At 41.7% G+C, this 25920-nt stretch overlaps 1 protein-coding gene across 4 annotated transcripts in view; it reads right to left on the reverse strand.

Annotated features, from left to right (window-relative positions):
* CDK6 (cyclin dependent kinase 6) overlaps positions 1-24995 on the reverse strand; it is a 137433-nt gene extending 112438 nt beyond the window's left edge. The window contains exons 1-2 of one of the 4 annotated variants that reach the window (XM_074536029.1): positions 24565-24995; positions 21995-22482 (exon numbers count right to left, since the gene is read on the reverse strand). In XM_074536029.1, coding sequence (XP_074392130.1) covers positions 21995-22227 — 233 coding nt within the window. In that variant the 5' untranslated portion in view covers positions 22228-22482; positions 24565-24995. The other 3 variants (XM_074536041.1, XM_074536033.1, XM_005480251.4) reach the window with 3 other exon arrangements.
* Positions 24996-25920: the final 925 nt, after the last annotated feature.

Raw genomic sequence — 25920 nt, forward strand, 5'->3', positions numbered from 1 at the left:
CAGGGCAGGCCAGGGACACGCCAAGTCAGCCCGGATCAGAAAAATAACATGGCCTGTTATGAAGACAGTCGTTGACAGATTGTTTAGGATCAGCAATAGCTGTCTGACCTATTCATAGTGCTCTCATGTGATCCTTCAACAAGTAAATGTACACTGCCTTTCCAAGTCATGTACACTGCCGCTATACAGTGCTGTGAGCCTCCAGCAAGCTTCTGTAAGCTTCCAGTTCAGAGTACAAACTAAAGATGCTCCCATTCATTGGCAATGTGTTTGTATCTGTTGTTTTTTAGATTTTCTTTATAATACTTTCCTCATGGAATAGCTGTATTCCCTTTTAGATTCCCTAATTTGCTCAACATGTAAGTAAAACTTATGCCTGAATATTGATTTTGTTTAATTCAAATGAAATGAGCCCAGTTGATATTCTGGACTTCCAGCTGTACATGGTGTAAGATGAGATACAATAAAATCCAGTCTTTACTGTAGCTCACAAACTGCTCGTTACAGACTCCACATTTCAGTTTATATTTTGAATTAATTCTGGTGCCAGACCTACAGGATCTAAATCTAAGAAGAACATCTCTCTTCTAGGTTTAAGTGAAAACAACTCATCTTCAAAATTTATCTTTCACAAATATATATATTTGCCATTTATATATGTATAAATTATCATTCATTCTTCAGTGGCTTAATAATCTAATCTATGTACACATGAGATTTAATCATGCTAACATATCAAAAATAACAAAGGAAATAATAACCCTTCACTCCACAAAAAATATTCATTGCAAAAAGTCAAATTCGAAGTACTGTTTGACACTCTGTACAATCTCATATAGTTTTTTAAAAGCTTGCAATATTACAGCAGTTCCTGAGGTATTAAATTCACTTTTTTAAAAATGGTATATAATTCCAATGCAAATTTGAGTACAAACTCTTGCTTCTTGTAGATTCATAGGAGAACCTAAGAATAACAGAGCAGCTACTATAGAAGGTGACAGAGGAGGTCCTCTGTTTTGACGCTTATCATCAATCCAGGGGCTGCTGCTCCTGAAAAACCTCCAGGTTACTCCCTGGCCACAATTATTCTGGATGATGGTGGATGCACTGAAAACTCATGTGCTGCTTGAGCCCTAATTACCCACCCAGCACAGGCTAAGCCCTCAGGTACACAAGCAACCTGAGAAGAAGCAACCTGAAAGTAAATCTGAAAGGCCTAGCTGTCAGCCACTGTAAAAGCAAGCCAAGGGGGCTTGCTAAGGGCTGCCAATACACCTGAGTGCTGATGATGCTGCTGCCACCTCCCAGGATGGACCAGTAGTGGCGCCTCTTGAAAGGAGTCCAAAGCCATGATGTGATGGTGAAGAGCAGGGGAGACAGAGCAATAGATGGAAAATATTTTGCTGTGGTTCTGTTACTGGCATGAAGTATTGTTGTAATTATCTGTAAGACACTGACACATTAAAGCCTTGTAAGAAAATACATTTCTATTTTTCACAGGCAGAGTTGGGACCGAACAATTTGTCTTTCTCAAAGAAGGATCAAGAGATGACTTTTAGAAGGGGAACACTTCCACAGTTTAACAATACCATGAATTCTACTGCTAAAGCAAAAGAGCACAAAACAGAAGAAAAAAAAGCCTTAAGAAAAACAAAAGGCTAAATTGGCTAAAGTTGGCAATACTATACATGCACAACGTAAATAAACAGCATACATGTTAGTAAAAAGAGATGTTAATAAGAGAACAAAATTAATTATTTTCAATTACTTGGATTGTGTGGCTCTAATGTATTCAGGGAATACTATTACTAAGGGATTCTATAGGCCTTTTAACGTAAAACGCTATATATCCATGTATTAAACAGAAAGCAATTAGCAAAGGAGTAAACCACAGTAAAACAGTGCATGGTTCACTCTCATGCCCATTTGTTTATATTTGGGTTTATTATTATGTATAATTTCTTAAATAAAAAGTTATTGTCACTCTAAATGACATTATAAAAAGGAAATCCTTGGTAAGAGAATGAAACCAACATCACTGGGAAACAGGGTGCAAATTCTACCAATCTGTTTATTGCTATGACAGCATGGTCAGTCGACATGACAACACAAGCTTTGAGTAGTATTGTGTTAAATTTTTTAGGCCTGTCAGTAGTAGAATGCATTTCTGAAGCCAGAGTACCAGTGTGCAGAGTGAACCTGTCACAGGTCTTGACCTTGCATGATCCACCAGCCCTGAGCTACCCAAGAACTTATGCTGCACTTAACCTGCAGCATGTAAAGCACTGGGGTGATTTTTAAGTATGCACATCACCTAAAGCTTCATCTGCCTTATCTGCCAGGTATCTTTCCTCTTTCTTATACTCAGCTAGTCATCACCTGGATAGAAAAAAAGTAACCCCCTGTCTGCCATTTCAACCCCTATCAGATTTTTACCTATGCAGTGAGAACTCCACAACTTGGGGCCCAACATGCATGGTCCCCTTCTGCACTTAGGCATCCTTATCTGTACCACAATCTCTGCTCCCTAAGTTTTTTGTTACCCCTTAGTACTAAATTCATGAATATGGGCACTCATCTCTGAAAACTATGGTGATGATGTATTCTAAGGCATTTTTCACAGTATTTTTTGTCCTTAAATTCTGAAACTGTGAACTGTTGTTTTCCCAGTCTTAACCTGGGAGACTAGAATACAGCAATAGATGTGAATAGTTATTGTTATCTTAAAAATGGAAACAGCATTTTAACACCAGATATTGAAACTGAATGAAAAGAACTTTTTAAAAATGTCTGCATCTGTTGAAAGAACCTGTCTAGAACTGCTTAAAATTTCCTGAAATGGATCAGACATACCTGTCCACTTCCAACACAAGTGGTTAAGTAGGGAATGCAGTTGCCACATTCAGGATTAAGTCAAGTGAAAATTCAAAAGGTGTGTTACTCTCTGTGTGTTGCTTTCCACAAATTTGTCCTGCATGAGGTTGTATCACATAAAAACAGAAATGCAGTTCAGAGTGCTTTTTGTATACACGTGGAAAGGAGAGTGACTTCCATCAGGTTTTGATGCCAAATGTATTCCCAGTAATACTCCTGTGCACCATGATGCCAGCAGCACCACGAACTTCAGACAAAGGGAATTACTCATTCACTTCAGCAAAACCTGGAAGGGAGCACAGTGAACTCAAGCAACTTTCCAGTGGCACTGTACTGTGTCCTGTCATCACTACTCCACATGCTACAAATAACATCCCATCTACCCAAAAGTAAACAGCACTCAGCTGATTTCCAAAAATCAAAATACAAAGGCAATTGCTCACATGGGTAAGAAAAACAAACAGGATCTGGCGAGGTTTTGTAAGGAAACCTGATCTACACACAAAACCACCGCCCTCTTCTTTTTAAGTTGCAGATGTAACAAAAAAATGGAGTGGCAGAGCAACAGATAACTTTATGAGAAAAAGTGAAGCGTAAGAGGATATTTATGCTAGAACTGAAGTATCAAAACTATGGGACTACAAAGTACTTAGATTCAGCAGAAGGCAGATTTAAGGCTTGTAAGAAAACTATCAACTTCATTGAACATACCAGTCTTTTGCTAGCCATCATCAGACAGGTCAAACGCCATCCACCTATACCACAGCCCTGCACAGCCTGTGAAGCAATGGGTTCTGCTCTCAGCTTCCATGGAAAAGATACAACTCCTGTGATGGAGCTACTCAGAAACTGGGGGTTAGTTTGAATGGGCCATGTAGGTCCTCATTTATTCAGGAGAAAGTAGTAAGTTGACTGAATCACTGTGGGGAGGGTACTGTTTCTCCCTGCTTGCTATGGAAGATGCCTAATGACTAACTTAGAAAAGACGCTTTAATTTATCTGAATTTAGAAGATATTATTATTCCCCAGAAAGAATGTAACCGATCATTTTTACTTGGTGGGAATGCAGATTCTGTTCAGTTCATTCCTGAAGTTACTTTAAAATATTTCTTCCATGTAGAAGTTAAAACAAAATGGGAGACAAGTCAAAACAAAACAAAAAAAAACCACTAAAACCACCTCTGCCCTATTCACTCAACCCTCAAAGACTAGCATCAATCCTAAACAGCTCAACATACAAGACCCTTTACCTAGGCCTCATGAAGTTGGTACATTTATTTAACTGGCCTTGGCACAGGTCCAGAATTTCCTTTAATTTGAAAGGAACTTTCACCTGTGACAAACTTGCAGGATTGAGTTTAATATTCATGTTCTGAAGAACAGAAACAAATGGGACTAATAAATCTTCAATGGAAATTTACAAGATTCTTCTGGCTTGATAAATTTAGCTTGGGGCAATTGCTCCTTAACACTCGATACATAAAATGGGATCCTTTTTCCATTAGCATGCAAATTCCTTACACATTTCATCTGAACTACATCTTGCAAGTGTTTTAAGAGTTGGACACCATTGTGGTCTTTTTCCCATTTGTGACCATTCAAATGTGGCCATGCAAGCTCCTTGTCTGCCTTGTCATTTCTTCTATGAAGCTTTTTTAATTAATTCATATCACATGTAAAGTAAACCAAAAATATCTATTTTTGTAAGACTCTCAGGTGCTGTCATCTTCCAGTTCTTAAGGTAGATGTCTGATACACATTTCCTCCCTTTCTAGCCCATTTACATGGCACAGTGAGGCAACCATTTAAAGATTGACGCACATGGAGTGAAGTACTCTACGGACTACACAGCTCTTTAAGTATTTCCTTTAAACTCTTGCACACATATGTAAAAGAAAACAAATTAAAGATTATTTGAAGAGTTTGGCAATGAAAATGAGGTGTTAGTAGCATTTTGAGCTGGCAATAAATTTTATTCGACTGTTTTATTACTACAGGGCAAAGGCAACTATTTCTTTTGGGGTGTCTTTCAGCAGCATGAGATGAAGGTTTAAACATTAATGTATGGGTAGTTTTGAAGTAAATTCAGAATTTTGTAAATTACAGTTTACGTCAGATGTAAATACATGGCAAAACTGCTTTTTGATTGTTTTGCATGCATCATCTTCCACATTTCTGAAAGAAATGAGCAAACTGTAATAAATCTTGCAAAACAAGGTCTGGTTCCCGGAGTGCTAAAACATTTTTACATGAAGGCAAATGCAAACAGGGCCCATGTAGCCAGGTGGTGCCAGCAAAGCAGGGTGTGCTCTGTGATGCCCAGGCAGACAGTGTGGGGCTGGGCTGGGCTGAGGGAGGGCTGGGCCCAGCAGAGCCCATGGCCAGCATGGCTTGGTGGCCACCAGCCAGCTCCCAGCATCAGTGAGCTGGGAGGCATCTGCTGGGAGCAAGAGGCTGGCTCCCATCTGCTTGCAAATGCTGCAAGGACTGACAAAGCAGTGGACATGGATTAGCTAAGATCACAGAGAAGTCAGTGAGAGCCTTACCTTGCCAGGAATTATCGCTTCATGTCTGTCCCACTCTTACACTACTCCCTACACCAGGAACCACCTTTCTCACTACAGAGCATAAATACTGGCTGAGACAGAAATTGTTCTAACCCTTTCTAAGCCACATGTGAATTGTTTTATTAATGTAATTATTTTAATTTCAAGAATGAGTCAAGAGACAATGAGGTCTGAAGGAGTTGCTCCTCATTATTTTCTATATTCCATCTCTAAACTCCACAACTTACCTCTGTTTTGAGAAACAGCACAAAAATACCACAGTTGATGATCTTAAGCCTTTGTAGAGTTAACTAAACAGGCAAGAGGCCCCACAGAACCACCACGGTCTAGGAAAGCCTTTTCTGATGTCAGCCTGCCTATTCCAGTGACACATTTTTTTTTCCTAATCTTCACCTTTTTCCCATCTAACAGAAACACTTACTCTTCTTAGTTCTACTTTAGCACTTCTCTTTATCTTCAACTTTAAAAAGCAGTCAAGGAAAAAAACAAATTGTCACAAATATGAAAAGTATGTAATCATATTGAACATCATCAGAAAAAAAGAACTTTTTATGTGAATCTTCAAGTTCACTGCACCACAGGTATTTAATTATGGTGTCACTGAACTACCAACTTTATCAATTGCTATATCATAGAACTTCTGAGCTTTTGTCTGAGTGAACAGTTACCAGTGTTTACTCACACAAAAGCCTACAAAGGTATTTTTTTTCACTGATATGTTCAACACACAATGGAACAAAAAGAGGCAGGAAATAAAATAATATTCTAAACTCAAGGACTAATTAAACTGAATAGATACAGGGAACACATTAAGAGAATGTATGACCACAGACAATAAAGATGTGGCTCCTTCAATTTCATAGAGAAAAAGAACCCCATAAAACTGTCAAGTTAAGTGATTTAGGAAAAAATGTCCCAAATTACAAAATAATCTGTGTAGTTAGGGTAATCAGTACATTTGAGAATCACTTGTTACCCAGTCTCAGAGATTCTAAATGACTTCTCAATAATTTTCAATTAATATCCTAAAGCCTAAATCACAATATAAGATTGGAAGAAAAAACTGAGACTAGCTGCCTGCATTAATAAGCACTTACACAAAAGACATTTGCATTGAGATGTGTAGGTACTGCAGCCCACAAGATGTTTCCCAGTCTTCCAACAGCAAATGCAGAGGTAGGAAAGATCCAGCCCTGGAGCTTTTCCTTATGGTGCACTTCAGCTTGAGAGCCTTTCCACCAGCCCAGGTCCCTGAAGCAGTAGGATACTGGTGAAATAAAACTCCTAAGTTGTTCCAGGAGGCTGACCTCTAGCATTTTACACAGGATATTAAATAGACCTCAGCTGTCTCCACTTAGAAGTGACTTAGTTCACATGTTTTATAAAGGTCCATTCAGCTGCTTTCTGAGTTATCACAGAATTGAAGTGACTTTCTGTGAAGAAAAACAAACTTATCCAGTGATTTCCCTTACCCACTTTTCATGCAGGCACAGCTCAGTTTTCCAACATCACAACTGGCATCTACATGTTCTAATGTAAGAATCTGTGTCTCGATTATGAAAATATTTGACTGACAAATAGCTGTCTCAAGTCCATTGGAAAAAACATACAAAGTGAAGCTTTATTTTTTGCTTAATCCAGGTAGACACAGTAATTTACATTTCTATGGATGCCTCAGAATGCAGGCACTTATGGTGTATGACTATGGATCTGAACACACAGTGCAGTTCACACAATTTCAAAAACAGACGGGAGGGAAGTTACATGGATTTAGATCTTACAAAGCAAAAGAATATTTCTTCAGGCTTGTGAAAATAATAGCAATCAACCTATTAGAAAGTCCATGATAATCCATGTCCATTCAGAAAATTTTAGTTTTATTTCAAGAACTCAACAGACTTTTCAAAAAAGCCTCCATTTAAAAGCTGACAAATGTTACTTCAATATTTTTGTATAAAGGATGTGCTCTGGGATGACTGAGTTCTCAAACTGAGTGGCCAATCCTGATAAGGGATGGCAATTTCATGCTTGAAAGAAGAAAGATTAAAGTAATCTTGAATTCTACAAGATCTGAATACTTTTAGAAAGTATTAAAGGAGATACATAATCACATAATCTAAATATTCTCTAAAGTCCCTAAAAATAAGTATTTGTACTGTGAACAAGAGGAGAAAAAAGCCAGCTATTAAAAAACCTAATTGTGCTGCTTTTAAACATTGACATTCCCTGTTCAGTTGTCCCTGTTGCTCCCCAGGTGAGTTTAAGCCAACAGATGCCAAAAGATGACTGGGCTCTTTGCCACTGATATTAATATTTATAATTTATATTTACTCTTTCCAGAACATATTAAATAAAATGTATTACTTTATTATACTTAAGAGTGGGATGGCTTTTCAGTTCCATGTTCCAATTTTCAATATCATGCAACTTTTTAAAAACCATTAGCTTTTGGGATGGTTTTTTCCCTGACTTGCCCTTATCCCCTTTCCATTTTTTCTAAACTTTAAAAAAAGAAAACTGTTCACACATTTTTAAAGTGCAGGCAATAAATGTCTAACAACCCTAATCCATGTTACAAAATAATAATTCTCAAGTTAAATGGAGTAAAATCTTGACATTTTCATGGTTTTCCTTTTCCACATATACCCACATGTGTAATTTTCATATCCAAACAGCTTAATAGAGTAGATTGTTTACTTTACTACTACTATATTGTTTTAGTAGATCCATAATAAACAAAACTGTTTTCAAGCCTATGTCAAGTTATGTCAAATTATAAAACAGACACTTCACATAAAAAATCATGGAGCAGAATCTTTTAGCAGTATTGATTGACTGATTTTAATTTTGAAAGCTATTACTGAGCAATGTGGGCTGACATGTTTTGAGTTTATGGAAAAACAGAAATCCCCCCAAAATTATTCCAAGAGATAAAGGTATAGCACCGCTGCTTTACAAAAACTCAGGTCTTGGATAATTCAGACTGGAATGTAAGTTAGACACCAGAGTTTTCCAACTATTTGCAATTGTACAATTGTGCAATTTGCCCAAAATTAAATCAAGGCAATGAAACTAAGTGAACTATGTGCAGCATCAAAATTTTTTCAATAATGACATAATAAACCCACTTAGTGGCAAATCCTGTATGGTATCAGTATGGCAGAGTGAAGAGTAATGACAAAAAGAGAAACCACAACTAAGAAAGCTTTGAAAGGTGCCTTAAACTACTTGTAGACCGCATGAGTGGCCATCTCCAACACACATCATCAGTTACTTTTTCTGTTGTAAAGCATTAACAAGTTTTGACCAAAATGGCTCCTGTTGTAGCTTAAAATTGGGTGCAGGGTAAGCAGACAAAGCCCATCCATCCCAGCTACTATCAGCTTCCTTTAGCACTTTAATGCCAAACACAAACTAGACTGTCTGAAGCCAGAAAATGTCACAGAGACCTACACTCCCCTATTACAGAAAGTGCATAAATTTTGCCAAGTGATAAAAACAAATGCCTTGTACAAGTTCTTACCAACAATTCATGTACAATAGACTTCGGTTAAAAAAAATTTCCCCTGTAATACTCACTTCATCTTTCATCTAAATTCTTGTAATCCAAGTTACCCTCTGATTTCTATACTAATGTTTTGTTCCCCTACACCCAAAATAATTTCCTATTTGATTTTGTGACATCTGTTACTGCACAAACTCTCTACCTGCACTTCCACTTTTCACCTTCAAACTTTACTGACTGGCATTAATCTCATTGAGATCGAGCAAGCTACATTTGAATGGCCACCCTAGATTGGAATCATAAACTGGTTTGGGATGGAAAGGAACTTAGAAGATCATCTACTTCCAATCCTCCTATCATGCACCATTCACTAGTCCAGGTTGCTCAGCTTCATCCAGTCTGTCCTTGAACACACCCATGTGGCCACCTGCCACTTTTCTGGGCAAGCTGCTGAGTGAGTCACCTACCCTCAGAGTAAAGAAATTCCTAATATCTAATCTCTCCTAATATCTAATTCCTAATATCTAATCTAAACCCACTTTCTTTCAGTTTGAAGCCACTCTCTCTTGTTCTGTCACTACAAGCCCTTGTGAAAAGTCCCCCCTCTTTCATTTTTGTAGGCTCCCTTCAGGTACTGGAAGGACAGAAGTAGATCATCCCAAAGCCTTCTTTTTTCTAGGATGAACAAACATAAATTTCTCAGCCTTCTCTCACAGGAGAGGTGCTCCATCCTTCCAACCATCTCAGTGGCCCTGCTCTGGACTTGCTCCACCAGGGCCATATCCTTCCCAAGCTGGGGACCCCAAAGCTGGATGCAGTGTTCAGGTGGGGTGTCTCTCACCAGAGCAGAGCAGAGTAGAGGGACAGAATCCCCTCCCTCACCCTGACGTCCACACTGCTTTGGATGCAGTCCAGGACATCTTTGACCTTCTGGGCTGTGCGTGCACATGGATGGGTCATGTCCAGCCTTTCATCTACCAGCACCCCCAGGTCCTTTTCCAAAGGGGTGCCCTCAATCCCTTCATCCCCAGCCTGTGTTGATACTGGGGGTTGCCCTAACCCAGGTGCAGCACCAGTACTTGGTCCTGCTAAACCTCATTAGACTTCCCATGGCCCCACTTCTCAAGCTTGTCCACCTGGGCTCCCTCTAGAGTCATAATGAGCATTTCCAGAGAGCAATTCACTGTACTCCAGCATGGGCACCAAGGATGAGTTGGATGAATTATTCTCCTAAAGCACATGCTCACTCGGCACTCAGTATGGGGAGACCCCAAATGACTAAAATGGAATACACTTTTAATATTCAGATCAATAAAGTGTCTAATCACAATTACCTCACATCCCTATCTTGGTATGCATGGCCGTGTGTACCTTTTGTGAGTCCATCATGATACACTGGAGCACAGCCATAAAGAAAGTCTTTGTCTCCCTCAAACATCACCCATTCCTCCAGAGTTTAAGAATCCAATACCCTTAAATTGTCCTGCTGTATCTAGCATCCAGGAGGAGGATATAGATCAAAACAGCAGCCAGGATTTCAGCGACTGGAAAGAGCATGGATGTCAAGGAATGGTGTATGACCCAAGTGACAAAAACTGTGCTGCTGCAACTCTCTATTTAACTACCCACCATTACAAATCTAAGACTTCAAATCATTCCTCTTGACTGCTAAGTTTTTGAATTACTTCTTGTTTCTTAATCTCTCCGTTCTAAAGCCTATTGTTACTATGTCAAGTTTGGGAACCATCCCTTTTCCAAAAAATGTCAGACTTAATTATTGTGGGCACTATGACTGTGTGTCTTGACTATTAGAATTTCTTAAATCAGCTATTGAAAGTTACTTCAGGCTATGCAGAGAGTGATCTCTCTTTTTTGTACTCCAGGAAGAGCTACTTCTGTATCTCTAAGTGTTGTCCTTAAATCTTATCTACTTGTCTTTAAACTTTGTCTACTATGAACAGTGGTCAAATTGTGCTTTATGAGTATTTTCATGAACTTAGTTTACTGCTTCTTCTAGAATCACAGGTTCAAGATCCTTGCCGTTGATGACAGCAAAAGATTACTTGTTTTTCATGACTTAAGCTTTGCTTCTGCAGAATAGTCTTGTACACTCTCAACTTTGGGTTACTGGAAACCAAGCACTCTTTGAACTGTATTTTCTTAAAGACATCACAATATCCTTTTGATTTGGGATATTCCAGTATACCTTAAATGTCTTTAAATGTCTTCTAGGAAAACTCCTCTCATCACTGTCATTCACCTGTCTGCCATTTATCTATATCCACAAATACCTTTCATTTTTAGTCAAACGGATTACCTGCCTCTTCTGTGCAAATCCTAACTCTTGTTCTTGTACTGCCATGATCTTCAGTTCTAGTCTCACTGCTGTATTTTTTCACTTCTGTACAAATATTTGCTTCTGAAATAACTGACATCTCTAAACAATGTTTTAATTTGACGAAATAAAATTTAAAAGTAATAAAACATTCTTGAGCTGTTAGGAATAGAGACAATATGAATAATAAGCAACAGAGAATTGAGAAATGGCAGGTAAGGTTTTTTTTTTTTTTTAACTATGCTAGAAACATAAAGTCACTAGGATGATTGGGATTCTCTGCAATGAGGAGATACAGGTGCTCCGTTCTGCAGAAGTATTAACTTGTCTGGGCTCTGCCTTAAATTTAATGAGACATATCATTCTAATTTTCAGACCATAGTCATTGATTCCAACCTGTCTGGATATGGGTATTACTGCTTTGATCAAAACTTGTTGCTCAGCATTTTATAAAAAGCAGAGATAAACAGTGAGGCAACAAATTGATTAAAGATGTCTGCGAGGAAACCACAAAGATCAGTGGGTAGGCCTATCTCCATTAACAATCTAGAAGGTTATCTAAGGATAAACAACACACTAATTAAAGTGCAGATGTTGCCTAATCTCTATGTCATAAAGTTCACAAATACAAACTATGCTGATAGATAAAAGTCGGCAAAACGAGATTCACTTTATAATCTACTTCCTAACACAGAGAAGGAATACAGGTCATTGACTTTTGCTGCCCTGAAAGAACCTGGAAATCAGTAATAAAGGTTCTAGAGCTGTGTTAGTGAGTAACATTAGACATAAACTTCAAAACAGTACAGCAAAGTCTCTAACTGTACCTCTAGAAGCATTTGCACTAGAAGCATTTGCCCTTGAAGAAAGGACATGTACACTGCACTGAAATCAATGTATCTGTGATGCAACCTGGAATTTGAGAGATAATGCTGGACAAGATGCTCAGGTGACAACACAAAAGCAGACATCAAGTATTTAACATACTGAGTTAGAGAGGAATTATTTGTGGCACAAAAAGGAAGTGTAATTAGGAGTGAAACAGAAATGCTAAATCTAATTCAGTGAAAAACCTAATGAATTGTTATACCCCAGTTTGGTGAACTCAATAGTTGAAGCATGTAAACTCTGAATGGTGCAGTCTCAAACATGCATGCTTGCTGGGACACCTCTGCACAGTCTGCCTGTACTGTGCATTACTGTTCAACTTAACATTAGGACTTCATGATTTGAACAACCAAAGCAGTTTGAATCAGTGTAGCCCCTTCAATTCCCCAGTGGAAACTCGAGCCCTAAATTTGCAGCTTGCTTCTTGGATTAGCTGGAAGATGTGTATGCAATTCTGCCATCAGGCTGATGACACAGATGAACAGCTAACTATGCATATTGCTTTTCGGAACATAATGCAAAAAGAAGCAGAAACTCTCCCTTCAGCTGTAATCCTCTCAAATATTGCATGATGATGCACTATCACAAAGTCAGGGCACTTAAAGATCAGAACTGTATTTTCTAAAGAATACCCGCTGACTACAATTTATTGAATGTCTGTTATTTGAGACATATTTAGATTCTAGACAGCCACAAGAGTTTTTCTAGGAAAATGATATGATCATCAGTGAGGGAAACTGAAAAGCAAAAATCACAAAGAATATACAGTACTGTGAATCTTAAGTATCAATTTTGATCTTTAATATGCAACACAAAAACTACCCCAATATGTTTATATGATATGGGAAGAGGCAGAAAATCAAAACATCATGAAAAAAAGTGGGAATCTTACTAAGACTTACTAAAAGGGATTGAATTTTAACTTGGATATAATGTATTTATGAGAATCCCACCATATTTCTATTTATATGTCGGAATTTATTACAACTTTATTCAAAATACTGGTGCTGGGCATGTTTTTAATATGTTGTAAATGTAAGACTTTCATATCCTATGCATGGTTTTAGTATCATGGTGTTTTAAAAAAATGTATGATTCTGTATTTCTGTGCATTAAATATTTCCAATATTTTTTTGAAGAAAAGGAATTCAATTCCTTGTCACAATGAGGGAAAGTTAAATGTGACATTCAATGGCTTCAAAGCCCTCCCTTTTTATTGGGAAAGAGCAGAGTATGCAAGGTCCTCTGAGGTTGTTTCACTTCAGCAGGAGCTGTGTAGCCAAATGAGTCCTCCCCCAAACATCTAAGCACAGTCAGTACATTCCCAACTCCTACAGCCAAGTTAAAGTGAAAACGGTCTTAGTTCAGTAATGATTGAGGTGGTTTGCTCTAATCAAATTAAACCAGCCAAATGTTCTTTTCAAAGGTAACTGTCTACTCTGCAGCTGTATGCAAAATACCACATCAAATGTGGAAAAAAAAAAGTGATAGAATTCTATCCTTACAGTAGAGCCCTGGCTCCACAGATGAAGAGAAACAAAAGCACCAGTGCAGCTAGGAATTACGATCACAGAAAGCTCCCAGAAATATGCTAACTTAAGAAACACTGAACAAAGTACTGAAATTTCCAGTTTATAATTAATTGATTTCAGGGAAAAGGGAGTTCTCTGGCATTGTTAAATAGCAATTTATCACACTGACCACACTTCAAATAGATATTAAAAGACTAGCCAAAGTTTCACATAAAAGAGAGAAAAGAATCACGCAGGCTTTTTCACTCTATTTTTCACTTCATTTCTCTGTTTCTATCAAAATATGTAATATTCAGCACTGACTAATGTTTCAAAAGTCTAAACTCAATACGTTTCACTTAAATACAGTGTGACTCATTTACACTAGAACTGAGTTTTCAATCATTAAATATGGGAAACTCCTGTAAAGATGAATTCATGTCTGAGTTAGTTTTTTATTTTCTTTTATTAAGAGAAGATCAGTCACCTGTTAATGATAATCCAGAGTAATAAGCAGTCAGTGTTGGTATGAAGCCTTTTAACACAGTACAGAACTTTTTGCTAAGCTCATAGATTAGCTAGGTATGCCATGGGAAACCCACTCAAGGACAACTCTACCAATACCAGCAAACTGGCACACCCTGTTTTTAGCTGTGAGAAACATTCACCTCATCCTGAAAAGTATCAGAGATACTTCAGAGAATAGAAACCCATCTTCTTCTGAAACCCTAAAAAGACATCTAAAGCACCATATGAAAGAGCTTCTTACTACTCATATAAAACATTTTTTATGCTGCCTAAAGAAAACACAACTGTGTTGTTAGAAATTTAAGGTCTGATTTTAAAGGGATTATTTAGGAGACTGTTTCCTTTTTTCCTAATGATGGGGCAAATTTTCAAAGGTAAAGGGTAAATAAATAAATATAAAAATCAATACAAATAATTTGGATGCAATGAGGTATTTTGAAAAGAGTTCGGAAATCAACAGTCACACTTCCATTCTTTGACAATCATCTCATCAACAGCTTCCCAAACAGCAGTTTCCCAAATGGCAAATGTCAAAGGACACAATGGGAAAAAACACTCCTTGGAAAATTCTGAAGAGGTTTTTTATTAAATACCAATTCTTTAGAGTTTAAAGGTATACCTGTTAAATAATTGTGCCTGCATAATTAGAAGTATTTTTCAGATTATAAGAAGATATGAAGAACAGGTATAAGTGGAAGAAACTTCTCTCTTTTAAAAGAAGAAACACAGCTTAGTTATATATGTATATGGGCACACTTACCTTCTTATAATTTGTTAGATCATTAACAATCAACTTGTTCAGCAATACTAGAAAATAACTAGATTTCATACCAAGCAAACTAAATCCTCTACATAGAGAAGTTTTGGAATAAGCTGCAACCTCTATTTTCTTTACTGTTACAAAACTTCATAGAGTAGTTTTGAAGGTTCAGAACTAAATTACATCACCTAAGAATTACTACAATGACAAATAATCACTCTTGATGTCAAATTCATGTTACTACTCTGTCAAGATAGTTATATTACTTATTCTGCATGATTCATTTTAAATTCTAATAGAAATATTCTCTAGAAATAAGGCCTTAATCTAATACATGAATAAGAATCAGTATCTGTGATTTGTATTCTGATGTACATTGTCTCTGAACTCTATCCAGAAAGATGTTTTAAAATTCAGTGCATTCTTAGCATCATAGCTATTTCTATGTGATAATGCACTTAGATATGTGCTAAGCTTCAAGCAACAGCTTAAATCCCACCAAGCCCACCTGAGTGACTTAGTGAGTGCTTTGCTCAGTCACAGACTCCAGGTCCAGCCTGCTCTCTTTTAAACCCTGGGACAGCAACTTTTCTTCTCCCTGCTCTGTTCCACACTTCAGCCACAAGTGAGTACCATGAAGCAAACTGGAAAAGCCCAATGAATCTACCCTAGCCTTCACCTGTAAGTGTGGACTATCCTCTCCCCTGGCATCTAAACCTTTTCAAGGCTCAGTTTGGAATCCTAGACCCCACTCCATACCCTGGAAGTCACAGCCTGCCATCAGCAGTGGTTATGGTAGAAGAAGTTGGTTTTTCCTTCCAGGCAGGACCCAGCAAGGCTATATCTCTTCAAGAAGAGCACAGACATAATCATTCACAGATTCAAAGAAGGAAGAGAGTACTGGACATAATCTAAAATTACTAACATTTACTCATACAAAGACTGGTTTTTGTAAAAAGCTTAGATTTAGAATGAGATAAAATACTTTTTAAAATGGTCTTGTACTCATTCCAGAAACTGAACTTCCTAAGGCTCAGAAGTCCATTCCGTACTCAACCCTTCCTTCCTGACATGCTCTTATCTTGTCCTGTTTCTGCCAGATCATGTATTAAAATTAAATCATCACATCCCTAACTAACAAACAATTCATATGATTGGCAAGAATATCCTTGTCTTCTCAGTACATGTTCATTCTGTGGACTGCAAGGTCGCAAGCAGATGGTGACAGGTCAGCACTCGTTCACTTTGCCCAATGTTCTCTGACAACAAATTTCCCCAAGACCTGTGTGCCCTGTTCAGTGGCAACCCTATCATTCTCCTTTTGCCTCCAGCCATCAGAGAAGCCAATATTTGCAGTCCCTTCCTTCCCAAGACTTCTACAGTGTCCCTTGCAATGGCCAGTCAGTACAGGGATGATCTCCCTTGCCTTCTGACCAGAACTGCTTTCCAGCCTGGAAATGCCTTTCCCTGGCCAAGGCACTTCCCGTCGTCACATCTGCCTTGAAAATGATCCTGTTTGTGTGAGACTAAAACTGACTCTGAAGCTCATTCAGTTTTTCCTTCCCATTACTCATCCATCATTTCTACCTCAGCTGAGATTCATCTGCCACACAAATACTTGGCAAGTTTCAAGTTCAGTTTCTTCTGCTCCACTCCATCCCTGCATCTTATTTTACTCTTTCTGTTTGCAAGACAATCCTTCTAACTAGCAATGCAAAGATCACCATTTCTTTGTCTCTAGGGGCTTGCCAGATGTCATATTGAGTGATGCTACACAAAAATAAATTGTATCACACAATACAGCACACTGCTGATGTGCAAGAATGACCTCACAGACTAGAAGTTTAACATTAGCTTGGCAGAAAAAAGAAGGAAGGAAGCAGAATTCACTAGAGACAAACACCCCCTAAAATAGAAATGTTTCACTTGACAGGATGGAACATCTCAATGATTTTGAGAAGATCATCCTTTCAACTTATTAACAGTACAGTAATAAAGCCAGAAGCCAGCATCAGCATCACCGAAAATTAGAAATAGAAATAAAATTAGCTACTGCCTTCTGAATTTTTTTCCCTCTGTATGCTTGCCCATAATTTCAGTTTAAAAACAGAAAAAAGCAAAACAAATACATGCTCAAATTGTCTTGCAAAAGGTTAACTAGGTATTGATGATCTGCTATTGATATGGCCTGCATGCTCTACCAGGTCAGACAGGGAACTTCAAGACACTTGGAAAAATACCTTCAAGGTACAAGGAAACTTTAAGCCCCAAGCCATTTATACACTTCTGGGGCCTCTGGGCAAGGTAAAGCAAGTGCTGCTCTTTATGCCAGGGATATATGGTCTATATGCAGGGATGGGGAGCGATGTGTGTGCCAGCCTCTCCCCAGCACTCAGGGGGCCTTGCCAGGGCAATCAGCTGAGGGGCTCCACCAAGCACCCAAGTGCAAACCAAGAGACCACAGCATGGACCACGGGATTGCAAAGCAGGGAAAAGGCAGCCTGACATGCCTGCTGTACTGCAGTCAGCAGTTTACAGTGCCACTTATAGTTCAGTGGATATAAAATAACATATAAACTTGAACATGGCATAATTGTGCAAACAGTCATAATTACTGCGTTTCCCCCCACTGATTTGTACACAAAAAAGAATGAGGAATAGATTCAGACTTCCTTCCAGGTGGATCATGCTGTTGAACCTAAGTCAGTTAGCTGGGGCACATATTCTGCAAGGTATCAGGAAAGAGAGAATCAAGACTTTTATTTCTTACGTAGTTAAGATCACTTTGAATGGCACTTACTCTGACACTTACCTTTGAAATGACAACCAACCCAGACTAGACTATATTTTAATAGGTCATACTCAAAATCATTTCAGCTATTTAAATACTGGAAGTTATTAAACCATGAAAATACTGAAGAAGTTGAATTTATAAAAGAAAAGTTATAAGATAGGAAGCAAAAATATACAGCTTTGCATTTTTGTTCAATTTGCTTGTGGTTTAATGCTATTAAAACTGTTAAATAGAAATATAAATATGATAGAAAACAAGCATGCCAAGAACTACAGTAGTCTGCCTTGCATATCACCTTCCCAGAGTGCAAATTCACAGTTTGATGATGACTAAGATACAGGGGAAATTATTCATCTGATTACCAGCAGGAGAGAGATAAAATGAGTGCAAGATACAGCTGAATTTAGCATTATAATAACAAGAAGAATTTTTACAGATATCTTGCAGCAGAGTTTTACACACAGGAATTTCCTGAATCTAATATGTCATTTATTCCTGGCAAAGTCTGTTCTTTATCGACATATATTTCATTTTTCCCAACTAAAACAGTATTAAGCTATGGAACTGCTGGACCAACTTTTGCCAGATTTACCTACTGTATATAATAAAGTTTTATTCAAGTATTACATCTGAAAGGTGATCTAGAGGAGTACCTTGATCATCCTACCAGCTACAAGGGACTTTTCCAAGCCCATGACATAGTTATTTTCAGATTGATTTACAGTAAGCTTTACTCTTCAAGATTCTATTTTAAACTTTGTTTTGTGAAAACAAATAGAATAAAGTGTCCTGTCTGAGAGGAGCTCTATAAAAAGGGTAAATGTGAACAGGAAAGGATTTTAAGCACATAGCAATTATTTTAACTGCCTTTTCCCCATGCCTTTCTATACACTACTCTTAACAGTCTTATAAAAATTTAGATCAGTCCTCTGTATTTCCATTACAGTACAGAGATTTTCATTACCATCATTGTTCTGATGAAGATTATATTTCCCTTTGATGCTTTTCTTGCACTTGGAACAAAGAAACACAAAACAAAGCTCTCAAAATTAGCAAGCAGTAGCATGGAAAAATATGATATTATATTTAAAATTATTCTGGGCTACTTGGACATCTCTCCCTTATGGAGAAAATTCTCTTCCAGCCCTAGTACCAAGCACTGGAAACCAGTTTTGGCTCTAACTATTTCTCAGAGAAGTGATTCTACAACTGTTAGGACAAACCTGGGCTGGAGGAGCACTGCTAGTCCTGAACCCTGCTCCTGTGGCCAGCAAAGCTCTACCTATGCCTACAAAGCACTGGGCCTTTCCTTGCCAAACTGTTCTTCACATCCAGCTCCACTTCATGGCCACAGAGAAGCCCTGGGCTGCTGAAATCCCCACTGCACTCTCTGCAGAAGCCCAGAGGTGCCACTGGAGCTGAAAATCACACTCAGCCTGCGTTCATGTGGCCTGAGATCTCTGCTGCCAGCTGATGCCAGAGCACCACAGCCGACCACAGGGCCTGTGCAGCTCCACTGTACAAAGTCTGTCTAAATCTTGACTCACTGAATGGCTGCTGGCCTGCATTGAGCAACTCATGGATCACACATGCCACTACTCAGAGGTAACAGATACAATACAGTATCTGCAGTTCCAGCATAGCTCTCTCAGGCCAGCTGCTTGTAATATTTAGAAAAAAACTAAAGGTCCTCTCAAAATCAAAAATATTTAGTTTAAAATTTTTGTGCTGTTATCTCAGTGCTGTGAAAACAACGTATATTTTAATCCAGTATGCAGACAATGCATTTGGAATTGTTTGTATTAATTAGCCTGGCCATGATATCAGTTTCCAGAATGCATGCCCAAACAATTAAAATATTCTGATCATAATATGTTCAATAAGTGCAGTTAGATCAGCTGCTTAAAATTGCAGAACTTCTTTTATAGTATTTCCTTTCCTGAGTATATTTACATAACACAAAAATAGACATTTAATTTCAATAAACTGCAAACTCTTCTACCATATTTTGTAACAGAACTGGGCCATTTAAATGTTTTCAAATAATTTGTCCATTTGAAGGACATGATTCTGGTCTCTCCAGAGGGCTCCTTATCTGCCCCACAGGTTAAAATATGGACAAAGGACATGATAAAACGTGAGGAATAGCATTCCTCACATTTTAGAAGAGATAATGTTTGGAATTGCTTATCTTCTGCCTTTTTGTGGAAAAAGGTGTGCAACCAATGTCCCAAGCACCCTGATACATTACCAGCCAGTCCCTTGTGTCTCAAATGCTGCTTATGGCAAAAGGTACAGGCTTCACAACACCACTATGAGGACCTGAAACACACTTTCACAGATTTTTACATTAAAATTACATTCTCATATTGCTGGTTCAAATGCTCACTGCTTTGCAGAGTTTTCATTCAAGCTTGTAAAAAATATTTGAAGCTTCAATGTATTTATGCAATGCTCTGTTGAGATTCAACTGCACTTGTATCAAGTAAAAGCCTGCAGTTGCAAAGTCAGTTCATCAAATAGCTCTTTGAAAAACAAGAACTCAATTTCAATCATTTAGCTGCACTCAAGATTAGAAAGCTCTTAAAAAGATCTTTTATATCACATGGAAAGATGTTAATGGCAGAAAAATTCTTAACTATTATGTTCAAATATTCCCAAACAAGATTTATCTTTCAAATATATAAATGCCTAAGCCTGGACAACTAAATCCTCATCTTCTCCCATAAACTGATGGGCTGCATTTCAAAGATTTTGACAGCTCCCAATTATTCCTCTACTGCTAAGGACCAACTTTGCACATGCTCCTCTAAACCAAGTCACTTGATTCAGTAAGCAAACACAGGATGCCAACTTTTGAAGTATACTGACTAAGCCTCTGCCATTACTAGGTGCCAGTCAAGATAATGCTTATTAACTGAATTGTGGATTTGCTTGATGAGCGATGGAAGTGTGAGCTGCAGCCTGTGTGTCCCATTGCCACTAAAGTGAGACTGATGACATGCACTCCATGGTCAGCATTTCAGAATACATGCACTCTGCCTAGTCAGTTTTGACATAAAGGAGACTGTCACATTACACTACCTTGAAATGAACAAAAGTGAATTCATCCCTAGCAATTGACTTTCGTAACATATATTATTCTCTGTCTCATCTTTCCTTTTGTGCCTAATGAACACCCCCTGATCTCAGACCCTACAAAAAAGGACGATTACGCGTGTAAGGCATTTTGAAATTCACCTGTGAGTTCAGAGTATCTATTTCTCTAAGACTGAAAGAGTCTTGGTGTTAGTGAAGTACAAAAATGTTTTCCTTTTGCTGCGTAATATGCATGTAAGTAAGACAAAGAAGGGCATTCTCTTGCTAATACAGCACCACCAGCAAGATGCTGACCAGTTTCATTGTGAGTATCTGGAAAGTGAAACTTACTTCTTAAAGTTCACAATTTTAATAAAAGATGCTCACAGGCTGCTGAAGGCTTCTAGCTAGAGAAAAATGTAAGAGGTTACAGTAGGGCTATCTTTATCATTGAGAGCACAGGCCACTTATCCAGGATTTATGCTACTGACAGAACAGAAAGGACATCCTGGGGCCACTGCCACCATTTTGTGAGAAAGGTCTGACACCTGTACTTTTGCCCTCCTGGTAGCAGAATCAACAGCTCGTGGTGAAAATTAGTACCAAACAATACTCAACCCTAAGGCTGCTTGAAAAGCTTGAAGTCTTAAGCTGTTGCTTCTTTTTAACACCGTAATCTACAGCTCTCTATAAAAGCACCTAAAAAGGCAGAATGTACATTCCACTACTACTCTCATTCTTGTAATTTCTATAATCAACGGAGCTGGTAAAAATCAGCTGCAACTGGCAGTACTAATAGGTCAGACAAAACCAGGGAGAGGTTGGGGTTTTTTTCATTTTCTCTCATGCCTGAGGAAATAGTATATATATGGCTCCTTGCCCATCCATTCCAACACTTAAATCACACACCTATGCCTCTGGAGATGGGTGTTTGTGTGTGTGGGAGGCAACGCACAGGGATGAGGTGAGGTCTGGCAGGCAGCACCATGGCCTGCTGAAACCTCAAACCACACTTCATGCACCCAGTTTAGTGCTCACTCCAGCCACAAACCCAAACTAGTGTCCATTCCATTTATGCCCCCAAACTCTCACTCACCCAATCCATGTACTGTACCCAGGACCTCACTGATCAGGACAGTGTCCCACCTCCTCACCTGACCACGTTGGGGTGTTCGAACGTCTCCAGGTGTCTCAGAACCGCCACCTCTCGAATAGTGGACAGTGGCATCCCCTCCTCGCTGGTCTGCACCCGCACCCGCTTCAGCGCAACAAAGCGACCTCCGTTCTTCAAGTCTCGGGCCTTGAACACCTTTCCGTAGGCTCCTTCCCCAATCTCAGCCACACACTCATACTGCTGGTCAGCCAGGTTTGTGCTGTCCTTATCCATGCTGGCACCAGTCCTCTTCCTCCTCTCCAAGTGCCCCGAGGTGGCTCTCAGTCTCACTTACTTTTCGAAAAACCAGTACTTTGCTGGGATGCAGACAGGCCACGCACTTGGTGCCTCTGCCAGAGAGGCAGCAGGAAGCTCCTGCCCTCCTGTTCTTGCTCTTTTTCTGTACTGGCCACAATGCGCCTCTGCTTTTGGCCACCAGGAATTATCATACAGTCTTTGGGAGCATTGCCTGTGTAAAGCCAAACAAATCTGGAGGACAAACCAAGCAAAAAAATTGAGTTTAGTTTAGTTTACTTCATGACTCTGCACTGTTCAAAACCTGCTAAAATCAAGCTAATACAGATATGCAAAGCAAAATCATGGTGGAAAGGAAGACGCGAACCATGAGGGTGACATATGTATCAAGGTCCCGGAGTGGCTGATACGCTACAGAGTTATCACGGTCTGCGCAGAAGGCTAGGTACGCATTCGGCTACAGAGCAACAGCATCCTCAGGAGTTTCACTGAGAATGGCCTAAAGATGATGACCCCGAGACACATGGGTGATGGGGATGGCAGAACTAGCTAGGCATGTGTGAGAGGAAGCGTTCCTCCAAGAACTTATGTCAGGATTTCAGGACTCCCAAGTTTTCCTCATTTAACGCAGTGGAGTCCTGCATATGTATTTTGCTATATTACTGATACTAGCTAGTAAATAATAGCATTTGGCTTGTAAATAAAGCATCGGCCTTGGTCTGCTCTCTCCTGTGCTAAGGCCTTCATGGAAAGATCATGAACACAATGCAAGAAACAAAGCACCTGTGGAGAGAAGAAATACATGCAGACTGAGATGGCAATAACACTCTATGAAGCATCGTGCGCTGAAGCAGGCTCAGAAATATGCACTTCAGTAAATTTACTATCAAGCAAGAGTATTGGCTGTGTGTACTGCTACATGTGTCACTGGCAGCTCCTTGCAAAGCAGCATGGTGAAAGATGTCTTCAGGAACAGCATGCTCTGCTGCAGAGTGCATGAGGCTGTAGAACAGAAGCACTTCTGCATCCAGTTTCATCCACTTTCTGCAGGACTGTGCAAACCCTCTCCCTTCACAAAGCTCCACATCAGTTCCTCCCTTCCCCCTGACCCTTTTTAACACAGCGATACAGTGACCTCCAGGATTGTAGCCCTGTCCTAACACCACATTTTTACCGCGCTACGATGAATGAGTCCCAGATAGATGAGGTCGGGGATCTCTTATGTGGAATTGAAGCACAAAGTACGACGGCTATTCCGCACACTTAGCTGATCTTACACCTCAGCTGGAGATGAAAAGCGCAATCTGAAGGAAACCTGTGCCCACTGCTCAACCCTTCTCCTCGGCTGCAGCCGGAGGCGGCTCCCTGCCTCGCCGGCTTCAGTTCCCAGCACAGCTGCCACGGCATCGCATCGCCCCAGCCACCGGGCAGCCCTGCGTCCCCCGCCTGCAGCATCACCGGGCGACACCGAGCGCGGGCCGCCCCGGAGCCCGGTGTGCGGGGGACCCCAGCCCGAGCCCGGTGTGCGGGGGGACCCCAGCCCGAGCCCGGTGTGCGGGGTGACCCCTGCCCGAGCCCGGTGTGCGGGGGGACCCCAGCCCGCCCCGCACCCCCGCCGCGGCCGCCCGCGCCCCCTCCGGCCCCGCGCCGCGGGCAGGGCGCCCCCGAGCGGCGGGCAGCGGCGCCGCGCGTGCGTGGCGGCGGGGCCGGCGGGCCTCTGCCCCGGCGCGGCCGCGTGGAAACTTACCCGTGCTCGCCCTCCCCGGGCACGGCGGGGCACCGGGGCCGCCCCCGGCCGCCGCTGCCCCCGCCGCGCTCCCCTCCGCGGGCGCCCCGCAGGCGGCGGGGGGTGGCGGCGGGGGACACGCGGGGAGCCGCGTCCCCGCGCTTCCTCTCAGCGGACGGGGCGGGGAGGGGGGCCCGGCTCCGCTGCTCGGCAGGACGCAGAGAGGACCCCCCCCGGCGGCTCCCCCTGAGGGCACCCCTTCCCCCGCGGGCCCCTCCGCGCCCCCGCACCGACCCCGAGGCGGCTGCGGCGGCACCGCGGGGCGCGCTGCCCCGGCCCGGCCGCCGAAGGGACGCGTCCGCGGTGCTGCCCGCGGGGAGGGGGGGCGAGCGGCGTGGGCTCCCGGGCCGGGCGGGGAGGGGACGGCGTGTGGGCCACGCCGCGGGGCCGGGTGCGCGGAGCACATGGGCGCCCCGCGTTACCTGGTGTGCGCCACGGCCGCCTGCACCGCCACCAGTTCCCCAAATAATCCTCAGCCCCGGGGGGTGGAGGGGGGGGGAGGGAGGGGGTGAGTCCTCTCTAACACAAACCTCCCATTGAGCGAGGCGGGGTGGAGAGCCGGCCCGGGGTCTGCCCCTTCACATGGCGATGTCTCCGGCAGGTCCCGGCAGCGGCCGCCCGGGCCACACAGGTAGCTGATCCGCGGCTCGGCCGCCCTCGGCTCGCATCCTCCTGCCGCCGCCGCCGCCGGGCTGCACCTTGGCGCAGAAGGAGCTCGCACTCGTCCCCCAGCCCGCTCCTCCCGCCCCCACCCTGCCCGGGGAAAAGGAAAACGCGAAATAAAAATCGCGGCCGGCGGCCCCCGGGGAGCTGCAGCGCCACGATCGCAGCCCCGCCGGCCGCAGCCTGCGCTGCGGGGCTCGGGCACCGGCCCTCGGCGCCGCCGCCGCTCCGCCGCTGCCCCGGCGCTGCGCTGCCGCTGCTCGCTCGCTCCCCCGGCCTCTATTCTGCCTGGGAGCAGCAGCAGCTTGCTGCCTTTTTTTTTTTTTTTTTTTTTTCCCTCTCCTCAACTTTTTTTTTTCCCTTGCTTTCCCACGCTGGCTGAATGTGACTTGACCCCGTTTCAAAAAAGTTTGACATAGTGCTTCAACATTTCCGCATTCCTCCCCGACTACAAAGGCTGCAGCCGCCTCCTTCTGCTTTCTGTCTCTGCTCTCTGTCTTCACACTCAATGAAATCCTTCATGTGCCCCTGCCAAAGGCAGCCGCATACCGCAAGGGTCGCCGCGAGCGCCGCGGCCAGGCACGGCCCGGGGCGAGCGCCCCAGGGGGTCCCGGCAGGGCCCGGCCCCGGCCCCGGCCCCGGCCCGGCCCCGCCGCGCTCGGCGCTGCACGGGCGCGGGCTCCGCCGGCTGCGGCAGCACTGAGAGCCTGACTCATTCCTAGAGCTCAGCGTGCGCGGCGCTGGGAAATAACCCTTGTGGGGTTTCTGTTTCAACCCCCCCCGGCCGCCCTCATCATGGGAAAGAAATATTTAATTTTTTTTTTCCCCTCCAGAAAAACGCGAATTCTTCTGTGCTTTATTTCTTTTTTTTTTTCCTTCTTTTTTTTTTTTTTCAATTTTTTTTTTAAATTATTTGCTACTTTCCATTCACAGCGCAGAGGGCAGGAAGTAAGCACCCGTGAATGCTTTCGGGAAGCATCAAGAAACTTCTTTGCTGAAGAATCCCCAGTCACAGCGAAGTCTTTGCCCCGACAGAATTGCCGCTGGAGATGCACAGGGCAGGAGGCCAAGGAGAGCAGGGTGTGCGAATAGGTTGCACCAGCAGCCTGTTTTCTGATGCAGAGAATATTCTGAATGGAGCCAATTCCTGCAAATACTGAAATTCACCACAGGGAAAAATAAAGAAAAAATCACAAAACAAATACCAATCAACTCTGTCTCCA

Source organism: Zonotrichia albicollis, chromosome 1 (assembly GCF_047830755.1).
Source record: "Zonotrichia albicollis isolate bZonAlb1 chromosome 1, bZonAlb1.hap1, whole genome shotgun sequence".
NCBI lineage: Eukaryota > Metazoa > Chordata > Aves > Passeriformes > Passerellidae > Zonotrichia > Zonotrichia albicollis.